This window comes from Zonotrichia albicollis, chromosome 2 (assembly GCF_047830755.1).
Source record: "Zonotrichia albicollis isolate bZonAlb1 chromosome 2, bZonAlb1.hap1, whole genome shotgun sequence".
In the NCBI taxonomy this organism is placed as follows: domain Eukaryota; kingdom Metazoa; phylum Chordata; class Aves; order Passeriformes; family Passerellidae; genus Zonotrichia; species Zonotrichia albicollis.
Window position 1 is genome coordinate 50768779 of NC_133820.1, and position 11398 is coordinate 50780176.

General features: G+C 43.6%; 1 protein-coding gene across 1 annotated transcript; it reads left to right on the forward strand.

Annotated features, from left to right (window-relative positions):
* Positions 1-4738: 4738 nt before the first annotated feature.
* FUT4 (fucosyltransferase 4) lies at positions 4739-9598 on the forward strand. The gene has a single exon (XM_005495741.4). It carries the CDS (start codon positions 4761-4763, stop codon positions 5964-5966), a length of 1206 nt encoding a protein of 401 aa, XP_005495798.2. The 5' UTR covers positions 4739-4760; the 3' UTR covers positions 5967-9598.
* The last annotated feature ends 1800 nt before the right edge of the window (positions 9599-11398 follow it).

Consider the following 11398-nt stretch of genomic DNA (forward strand, 5'->3'; position numbering starts at 1 on the left):
AAGTTCCAGGCAGAAATATTTACTGCTGTTAGTGATGGCATCTATTCAACCTTCAAATAGGCAAAATATTTTTTATTTTGCAACAGCTTCGTTACTAACACACATTATATTATTTTAAATTCCTGACTATCAGCAACATGAGAACTTGCTGTGATTTTCCATGGAGCAGTTAAAGCACTCCCAAGCTGCATATACAGTGCCAAGAAGCCTGGGTGGTCCTCAGTCCATGGAGCTATCTCCTGGACTGGTTTATCTCCAAAGCACACAAAACCAGATGTGTTCCCTATGGGAGGTCTTCAGGCATCTGGCAACACTACTCAGCCTTCATCATGTTGTATTTCTCAGGGATGTCCATGGAGTTTTTCCTGAGTCAGAGTGAACAAAACTGCTTGACAAAACCCTGCCAGCACAAAGTAGCTGAAGTGATTGTGTCATGGATGTGCTGTGTATGATGGCAGAAATGAGGCAAACTGAAGTTGACATGGGTTACTGCCAGGCTGGTATTTATTTCTCTAGATAAGAAATGAGATACTAAGAAGGGGAGAGAAGCATCTGACCTACACACAGATCTGGGGACACCTGACTTCCAACCTTGATCCTGACAGTGAGGACCTGCATCACTGTCAGCCGGGTCATCACTGTCACTCCCTACATACCTCACTCTACAGCAACACATCCCGTCTGGGTCTTAAATTTACCACACCAAGATTTCTAGGAATCTGCTGGACTTCTAGATGAAGGGCACAACTATCATTGCTTTCAGCAGTGACTATGATGAATACCCAATTAAAATGTATTTCTGCTGCTTCCTATACTGGGAGGGTTTGAAGACAGCAGCAACAAAACAGTCGGACCTGTGATTTGTAAAAATTCTAAAATATATCTCAAATATACATTTCATCTTGCTCTAGATATAAATTCCATAAAGATTTTTTAACTAGTGGATTACTTACAACATGTAAATGTAAACATACATGTAGCTTCCACAGCAGCAGGTGTAACAGGAAAATTAATTTAAGGTGACAATATTACTCATAGAAATGATTTAGGCTACTATCCTCTCATCTTGAAATGATTAAATTCTTATTTGCCATAATAATAGTTCTGAATATCTGTGTTGTATATACAACTACAACTCACTGTGGATTTCAGCAATAGCTTTGTGGATTTCAGCAACAGCTTTTTTTTAAGATGCAGAGAGATCTACAGCTTTAGCTGATGTTGTGTTGAGGAATACAGAAAGCCATGTTTTGATTTCATGCTAAATAATTCAACAGATTTGTCTCACTATAACAATCATCTTAATATGGATGCCACTGAAGTGCAGATGAAAGTCACAGTGAAGTTTCACTGTGAGACTGCAAAAAATCAAAAGTAACTAGGCAACTCTTTCTATGAATCATCACAAGGGAATTTTTTTTGGGTATTTTTGTCTTTCAAATTTGTCACTATTTGGCTTATAGAGATTTCCATGTTACATTCTCATGAAACATTTCATAAATGCTGAATTAATGCCAACATTTTTGTTGACTTACCATAGGCAGGATTAGGCCTTGCATCATCAATGTCATTACAGGCAGGATTAGGCAGGATTAGGCCTTACATCATCAATGTAACTAGTCAGGCTTTGAATTTGGAATGCTTAGCAGCAAATGCTTAGCAGCTATGGAAATGAAAGCATGACTAGATAAAACTCCTCCAAACTCCTCCAAAGTCCTCCAATGCTGAAAGCTCCTGAAGGAAAATAAGAACTGTCATTGCAGTTGATATGATCAAATTTATTGAGTGAATCAGAATTCCAGAAGACAATTGAGTTCTCCCAGTCACTTTCACAAGTCCCAAATTTCTCATATTATCAGAAAAATGTTTGAATAAACAAAATAACTAACAGCTGTGAGTTTGGACCATTTTGAATCCTTGATTAATGAAGACTAGGGATTGTGTTCATTTTATGTAGTGTTCATTTTATCAGGTGGGCTCTGGATTGAATCTATGTACAGCTTAAGGCTTCACAGGATTCTGCTCTTCCTTAGAAGGAAGAGCATTTCTGTATTTTTTTTTGCAGTTTTCTACTGTAGCTTTCCCATATTCCCATTTTGTGACTAAAATCTGTTATTTATCAAGACAATCAGACATTGCTAGTGCCGGCAATGATTCACCTCATCCACTAAGGAGGACTAGCGCTCCCTGGAGATCCCTTCCAGCCAACTCTGTGTGTTGGCAGCCAGCTACCAACTCCAACCACAGCTGTTGGCATTTCTTATATTTTATGAGTGCTTGCAGCATGAACGATGGACATACTGTGTATACAGTATAGAATGACTATGTACAATAGGTTATGGGTGTACATGACTTAATTTCTAACCTAACACCACCCTCACACACAACTGTGCTTTATTTTTATGAGACCTGAATTGCTTTTCTTACTTCTTACTTCTTGACTTACTAGAGTTAAGTCACAGGGCCTCGATGTATGTGTTATGTAAAATCTGAAATCCAAACAGTCAGTGAGAATTTAGGCCTGGTGTAACTCTGGTGCCTTCAATAGACACAGATGAGAGGACCTTGGATCGACAGCTGTTGGATATGAGCTTGTGAAATGTCAGAGCTGGAAACTTGTTCAGTTCTGTACAAACACTGTCTGAACTGTGTGAGTCAACAGCCTCACAGTTCACTGAAGCAAATTGCTTAGGAAAAAAGTTTCGAACACATGTGAGGAAGTTTTTCACAGCAACTCTTTGAAGCAGAGCTGGAAAAAGTAATTTTCTGGTAATCATGAGGTTTTGTAGTTTTTACGTAACTGTGAGATTTTAAAGTAAGCATGTATGATTCTAAGAAAGCTGTAAAGGAGCAAAAATAACCCTCTTTTAAAATTTATTTTCCTTTAGTTTTCCAAATTGTTGCTCCTCATAGAGGTGCTTGAAAGAGATTGAATTTAACAGGAATTCTAAGCTATTGTAACAGCTGTCACTTCTTTTTTTTTTTTTTTTTTTTTTTTTTTTTTTTTTTTTTTCCCTAAATAAGTGACTTATTCAAATTTGCTCTCAGGTTAACTCTCTAAATTACATGTGTTTTTAAAAAAATCCCCTGCATCTTCCAAAGTACTTCCCCAAAGTAGAGGCCACAGGATACAGCATGCAAATCATAGGTCAGCTGGTGTGGGAAAACCCTTTTGCCAGAGTTTAAAACCTCTGTCTGTTTCACGTGTGGACTGGAAGAAATAAATGAGAATGCACGTGGGAAGCAGCAGAGCAGTGCTGCTTTCTCATGGGCAGTAGGGCAGGGGAGCCCTGAGCCTGTGCCAGCCTTTGTGATGTGAGTGGCAGGGCTCTCCTGCCCCTGTGGCCCTCTGGCCTGTGCTCCTACATGTGCTCATGTATGGGGTTTGTGTGGCAAGGTTCTGCTAGTGATGGGGTGACAGGGGTGGCTTCTCTGAGAAGGTGCTAGAAATTTCCCCCCGTGTCTAGTGGAGCCAATTCCAGCCAGCTCCAAAACAGACACACTGCTGGTCATGGCTGACCCCATCGGTGGTAGCAATAGCACCTTTGGGATAATGTATGTAGAAAGGAAAAAAGGTACTGCACAGAAGCAATTGCATCCAGAGAAGAGAGGAATGAAAATATGTGAGAGCAGGCACCAAAGTCAGTGCAGAAGAAAGGGATGGAGGTGCTGCAGGGGCTGGAGCAGAGATTCCCCTGCACCCATGGTTCATGGTGAGGCAGGATGTTCCTGGATGGAGGACCTCATGCCAGAGCAGGTGGATGCCCATAGAACGCTCTGCTGCTGAACAGATTCCTGGCAGGATCCATGGAGAAAGGAAGCCCACTCTGGGCTGGCAGGTTTGCTGGCAGGACTTGTAACCCCACTGGGGAGCCACGCTGAAGCAGCCTGTTCCTGAAGGGCTGCACCCTGTGGAAGGAACACACACTGGAGCAGTTCATGAAGAACTGCAGGTCCTGAGAAGGACTCGTGTTGGAGAAGTTCAAAGGACTGTCACCCGTGGGAGGACCCACACTGGAGCAGGGGAAGGGTGTGAGGAGTCCTTTCCTTGAGGAGGAAGGAGCAGCAGGGAGACCATGTGATGAACTGACTGCAGCCTCCACTCCCCATCCTCCTGCGCTGCTGTTGGGGAGCAGGCAGAGAAACTGCGAGCAGCATTGAGCCCAGGAAGAAGGGAGGGGTGGGGAGAAGGCATCTTTCAATTTTGGTTTCATTTCCCATTACCCTAATCAGATTTGATTGGCGAGAAATTAAGTTAATTTCCCCAAATCGGTTTTGTTTTGCCCGTGACTCTAACTGCTGAGTGATCTCTCCCTGTCCTTAGGTCGATCAGAAAGCCTTTCGTTGTATTTTCTCTCCTTTGCCCTGCCGATGAAGGCAGAGACAAAGCGCCTGATGAAGGCAGAGACAAAGCGCCAGCGGTGCCAGGGTGCGGGTACCCTGAGAGCCCTTGTGAGCGTCCCCTCAACTTTTCCCGTGCGTGCTGGGGCCTGGGCTCTCACGGGGATCCCTCCTGAGTGCGGAGACACAGATTCCCCCTGCGGCCCCGAGCCGGGCATGAGCAGCCGAGCGGCCCGGTGTCGCAGCTCCCCGGCTGCCGTGGCGGTGCTGCCGTACGGAGCAAGCGGCGAGGCCGCGAAACCCCGCCAGGAGCCCGAGCACCGCTGTCTCTGAGGGCGGAGCGGCAGGGCCGCGGCGGGCGGGGCAAGGCGGCACCAGGGGCGGGGGGCGGCACCGGGGCCGGGAGGCGGCGGGCGGGCATGGCCGGGAGGGGCGGCGGCACCGACACCTCCCCGCCAGCGGGGCCTGGGGTGGGGGCAGAGCGGCGGCGGCGGCAGCAGCCCCAGCCCCAGGATGCGCTGCCCGGCGGCGGTGCCCTGCGGGGGGCAGAGCGGTGGCAGCGGGCGGCGGGGATGGAGGCGGCCCTGCGGCGCTGCTGCGGGCGGCGCTGGCTGCTGCGCGGGCGGCGGTGCGCGCTGGCGGCCGGGCTGCTGGGCGCCGCCGCCGCCGCGCTCGCCCTCTACTCGGCGCTGCCCGAGCCGGCCCGGGCGGAGGGCGAGGCGGTGACCGTGCTGCTGTGGTGGGAGCCCTTCGGCCGCCCGCGGCGCCTGCCCGACTGCCGGCGGCGCTACAACATCAGCGGCTGCCGCCTCAGCGTCGACCGCAGCCTGTTGGGCGAGGCGCGGGCGGTGCTGTTCCACCACCGCGACCTGGCGCGGCACGGCGCCGAGGGGCTGCCCCGAGGGTCCCCGCCGCGGCCCCCGCGCCAGCGCTGGGTGTGGATGAACTTCGAGTCGCCGTCGCACTCGCCCGGGCTGCGGGGGCTCGCCGGGGTCTTCAACTGGACCATGTCCTATCGCCGCGACTCGGACGTGTTCGTGCCCTACGGGTACCTCTACGTCCCGCCGGCGCCCCGGCCCTTCGTCCTGCCCCGCAAGACGCGGCTGGTGGCCTGGGTCATCAGCAACTGGAACGAGGAGCACGCCCGGGTGCGCTACTACCGCCAGCTGAAGGAGCACCTGCCCATCGACGTGTACGGGGCGCGGGGGCTGGCGCTGGCCGAGGGCGGCCTGGTGGAGACCGTCTCAGCCTACAAGTTCTACCTGGCCTTCGAGAACTCCCAGCACACCGACTACATCACCGAGAAGCTCTGGAGGAACGCTTTCTCCGCCAGCGCCGTGCCCGTCGTCCTGGGACCCCGCAGGGCCAACTACGAGCGCTTCATTCCCCCCGATTCTTTCATCCACGTTGACGACTTCCCCAGCCCGCGGCTCCTTGCCACCTACCTGAAATTCCTCGATAAAAACAAGCCCAACTACAGGCGGTACTTTGCCTGGAGGAAGAAGTACGAAGTCCACGTCACCTCATTCTGGGATGAGCATTTCTGCAAGGTCTGCGAGGCTGTTAGGACAGCTGGGAATCAAATCAAGACTGTTCAGAATCTGGCCAGCTGGTTTGAAAGCTGATGTTCCTGGCGGGTGAGGCTTGCCTGGACAGCCGGGGCCAAGTGTCAAGGTGTCAGGAAGGATGATTCTCACAGGGATCATTAGCCCAGGTAGTCGGCATTAGCCACAGGAGACTGACATCAGTTGGAGAAGCATACAGATACAGGAAAACAAGCTGTGAAAAGCCTACAAAAGGAAGATTTTTATCAATGAGAAAATTACAAGGAGACATTATGCCAGATGATTCCTAAAGAGCAAAGTTAAATTTCCAGAAGTTGTACAGTTACAGAACTTTTAAATTTCTGCACAGCTCAACATAAATATCTGATGCCAAATTCCTCAGCTGTACAGCTGAAACCAATTTTTGTGGCTATGACAACTTCCTGGACCGTGAAACTTTGCTCACAGAAGACACATGATCAGTGTTGGTTTTCTGTAACACTAAGACAAAAATGAATGTTTTAAACTGTGTTTATGCGTGTGAAAGCTATTTACAGACAAATTCTGAGCCGCAAGTGTTGAATGTAAGAATCTGATGATACAGTAGCACCTTTTAGCGATGCTTGAAATTGCAGCAGCCAGTTAATAATACTTTGAACCAAATAATTGTTCTGTTTAGGAAAAAGTGTATGGGGGGACTGAATCTGAGTGGACAAACAGCTCAGATGATGTAAAGTATTTCTCCTTCTACCTGCTGAAACCATAGGCATGTTTATCCTGTATGGGAGTAGATTGGAACTTTAAGTACAGGAAAACAAAGACTGTAGGGAAGAAAGTTGGAACACTTCCACCCTCCCTTTATTCAGGAATTAGAAAATGTTTACAGGTATCTGCATGCTTTTCTCTGCAAAATTATTACCATACAGAAAAATGCAGGGAAAGGCTCAGAATTGCAGGGGTTTTATTGCTGTATTGAATATATATACAGAAAGACGATCTTTTTTTTCTCAAGTATCAGCAGACAGTGCTGTTGTGTAGCAACTCTTTCGATGTTTGGCATGCATTTTAAAAAATTCTGCTGGGGGACAGACTAGTCAGAATGTTGTTTTGTTGTTTTTAAAATCGTAATTACAAAACAAAATTCCCAAAGCTCCCAAATCACTTCCATTCAGAAAGAAAATCACTGTAGAGAATAAGATCTACATTGTTGGTAAAATGCTGATTGAGTGAGGAAAGAATAGGAAAAGTGAAGGATTTACTATTTTCTCTTCATTTGGTTTTGAGGTTTTTTTGTGGCTCAGTTTTTTAATCAATAAATAGGTTCTTAAGGTAGAACTCCCTTTGCTCAGTACCTGTCAAGGAACATTTACATTCATCATTCCCTTTTAGACTCCCACATTTTGCTGGAGCCATCCTAGCAGTGGATGTGTAGTTACTTTTTGGTTACATGTAATCTTGCTCAGCCAAAGCCAGAAAGAGACTTCAGTTACAATTGCACATCCTTGCCAAGCTCAGCCTCCCTGTCTTCCACAGCTGTGAAGTTTGGTGGCAAAAAATGGCAGCCTACAATAAGATCTGAATAAGATCTTAATTCTGCTGCTTTTTAATCCATGGAGCTACTCAGAAACTTCATTCAGAATAAAATCATGGGCACAGAACAGGTGGGAAAAGGAGAAAGTCAGTTGCAAATAAAAGATGGGGATCAGAACTGGCAACCTTGCTGGCATTTGTGAGTTATATTTAGGTTAGGAAAGGATTAGATTTGATTTAAGCTCTCTGGGATATTGAATGAATGCTTTTAAGATGTATGAACTGGCAATCTGCTGTAATTTATTTGTAGTTAGATGTTCCCCATGATTAGGTAAGCATGGAGCCAAGGATTATTGGGAAAAAAAACCCCTAATAATAATGAAGTTCATTAATAATTTGCACAGTTTTACCAGTTCAGATCTTGCAGGCTTCTCCAATTATTCCCTTCTGCTTTTGTGCAGGGAGGGTTGGCTGAAAGTACTTGATGAACCTTTCTGTTGTCAGTGCCAGAGTTGCTGTGGAATACTTACTGGGAAGGGAGTGAAAACAATCTATGCAATGTGGGATGTAGTAGGGATGTTTCCTAATGCTGCACTTTCACTCCAAGAAGTATAAAGTGATTGTTTAAAGTAAAAGAGGGGTCTTCATGGTGTGGTCATCTGTTTCTCATCAGTAGTTACTGCTCCCATAATACTGGGTTTGATATTTTTAAAACTCCAATATAGGTATAGTATTAAGAGTAATACCCAAATGTCAGGATGATGGGCTCCCTCTTTTCCTTTGAATGTAAAGTATTTTTTTTTCTGTTCGGTTTTTACCAGAGTTTGCAGAACTGTATACAAAAACACAATTTTAAAAGTAAAGAAATAGTATTTAAGATTGCAATACTTTTTATCAATCTGCTGAAACCAGTGCATTTTTTTGAGTCCTCCTAATATTTTTAGCGTTTTGTGAAAGCTTCCAGGCACACAGTTCTGCTGTGTAATCATTAGTAATGCCATGTGCAGAAGATCAGGCTGCAGGAGCATGGGAATTTCCAGAGATTGCAAACATTAATTTTCTTCTCAACCTCTCTAAAAAAAAGAGTTGAAATCTTTTTGTAAAATTCAGAAAAGAGCTACAAAGCAATTAAAGCATAGTTTGGGTAAAGTGGTCAAAATTGCACAGTATTTGTAAATTGTACATTGAGGCTTTTCAAGAACTGTATGGTGAAAACTGCAGATTTGTAGTAATTATTGCAGAGCACTTGCATTGGGAGAAGAGAAGCCTTTTCTAATTTCATCATTCTTGCATGGATGTTGCAAATTTGTGGCTTCCCATTTGGGAGGGAACTCAGTCCAGGCCTATTGCTGCTAAGTCAGTATTGCAGAATTTCTATAGGTCTCTGGTTTTTGGTCATCCACACCATGAGCTAAGAGTGTACTGTTACAGGCAAAGGACTGGCTTTTGTAATGCACTTTGTAGAGCTCTAGTTCAATGAGAAATATAAAGTTTGCCTGAGCGAACTGGTTTGTACATTGGGTACCAAGGCATTGCAGATGATGTATACGATCCAGTTATAAAAATTGGGGAAATCTATTTTCTATTTTTAGTAGAAAAATTTCCTTGAATACATTTTGGAAAATTTTTTATCCCATGCCTTAAAATATTGGGGTGGAGGGAGAGAAAGGAAGATCGATCATTATCTTCTGGGTTTTATAAAAAGAAGAATTACCATTACTTTTTGGTCATGATGTAAATGGAATAGAGAATTGTGTGATCCCTCAAATTACATATTGTATCTCAGGGAATTTTATACTGTAAGGTGTCTTGATCTTCATAGAATGAAGTAACTTTATATTAATGATATATATTGACACTCAATAAAATTAAAGGAAATAGTGCAAAATGACCCTATTTTTTATTCTGTTGTCTGTGTTATGAAAGCTGAACAAAACTGCTTTTTAAAGAGAATAAATGTCTTTTCATGTTGGTTTAATAAATAAAAGTGGCTGATTGTTTTCAGTGCAGTCAGACTATGTGAGGTTAGGCATGAAACCTGATTCTGCCAGGAGAAAAATATTTTCATAGGAAATGCTGTGCCGAGTTATTTTCTATATGAAAAGGTGCATTTATTGAAGTTGGGTGTTGGAAAAATGTCATTTCAAACAAAATAAAAAAACAAACTTTCTCTTGACCTACAGAGAATTTGAATGTGGTTGGATTCTTTTTGCCCCCCTTAAATTTCAGAATGAGACTGTGTTTATTTTGGTATTCAGCATGTGTAGTGCTTTATCTTCCTTTTTAGTGACAGCTTTTTTTCCACGGTTGTTCATGGTTGTTTTCAACTGAACAACAAAAGACCAAGAGCCAAAAGCTGTTTTCCCTAAGCTTGTGTTGACACTGATTGCCGCACAAGTGTGGCTTACCCCTCTCTTTACTCATCTTCTGTGCAGCTTAGTGCACAGTACTGAGAAAGCATTTCTGGAAATTCCTGCCCAGCCAGGAAGGGGGCATAGCTACATACCTTGCTTTTCCCTGTATCATTCTCACATTTAACTTTTCTAAGTAGAGCTTAAACTGACTACTTGCTTAGTCCTGCCTGGGGGGGGAAACATTTTTTACCTCATTTTCCAGATGGCTCTGAACACTGGGTTTGGGAAACTGGTTAAATATTTTTCTGACAAATATTAGGTACCATTTGTTCAAGCTTGTTTGGTGAGTGTGTGAGTGAATGAGTGAGTTATGCCTGATTAAACTCACACAGCCCTCTATCCAACAGTCATATTAAATGGTGTTTGTTTTAAGAGAGTAAATAACCCTTTGTAGGGTGCACAGACCTGACTCAATCCAAAATCTGTTGACGAGAACAGAGTGACTTAATGTGGATTTAAGTGGTGTTTAACTAAGGATAAGTCAGGACCCAAGTATAACAGCCTGTTTTTAATCAGTAAAAAAAAGTCATTATTTGAATAACTTGCCTGTAACCAGCTTGGTTTATTTAACCAATTCAGTTTTACAATTTGCATAATTATGTCTTTTCTTCTGTGTGGTCATTTAAAAAACAATACCCCAGGCCAGAATTTCTGTGTCTTCTTTGCATTCTGAAGATTTATGGTTTTTTAATGATCTTGAGTTAAATACTTAAGCTTAATTTTCACACAGTGGCAGCTGTTCCTGGGAGTCTCACCCTGAAATTATCTGAGTTAAAAAAGTTAAACCTGTTTTTCAGGAGTGCTTTGAAAGCTGCAGGGATTTCTCACTGCTAAAGGTTCTCAATGTGCTCAGGAAGCACTGGGAAGCTAGGACACTCTTTTAATTGAAAAATTTTCTCCTAAGGAGTACATACTTTTCTGAATTCCTTCAATGATTTTAGGTCCTTATAATTGGATAGGTTTAATTTTTGCAACAGATTTAAGGTGGGACTTTATTTCAGGAATTCTTAATATTTTAGTAATATTATTTTTAAAACTATGAAAAATAGTCCCAAATTTGGAACTTGAATTTTTCTCTATCAAACCATCTTTTGAAGTTAATCACCCCATAGGTCAGCTGTGCACATTATGGAAGAAAATTCTGCATTTGCATCCTTGATTTTGTCATGGATGTAAAAGACGCTGTAGGTATTTTGGATTATGAGAAGCTCATAAAACAGGAAAACAGAGCATTAGGAATGCCCAAGCTGTGGCCTACTCTGGCTCTGAGATCCTGATCACATGAATGCTTAGGACTGGAAATTGGCCATCTTGCTTTTAAGCAGAAGGCAGAAAGATGATTGCAAATAAAAAGCATAGATTATCAGATTGTGAATATATTTTGGTGCATTTGTAATGCTGCCAAATATCTTCATGTAGTATAAACATGATTAATTTATTGGAAGCAAGCACAACATGACTTCATGAAATACAGCAAAATAATTGTCCTAAAGGCAAAGCTGGATTCAAAATGGAAAAATGATACTGGAATAAAAACCAAACTCATGCAATTGTGGGAAAGCATGGGTG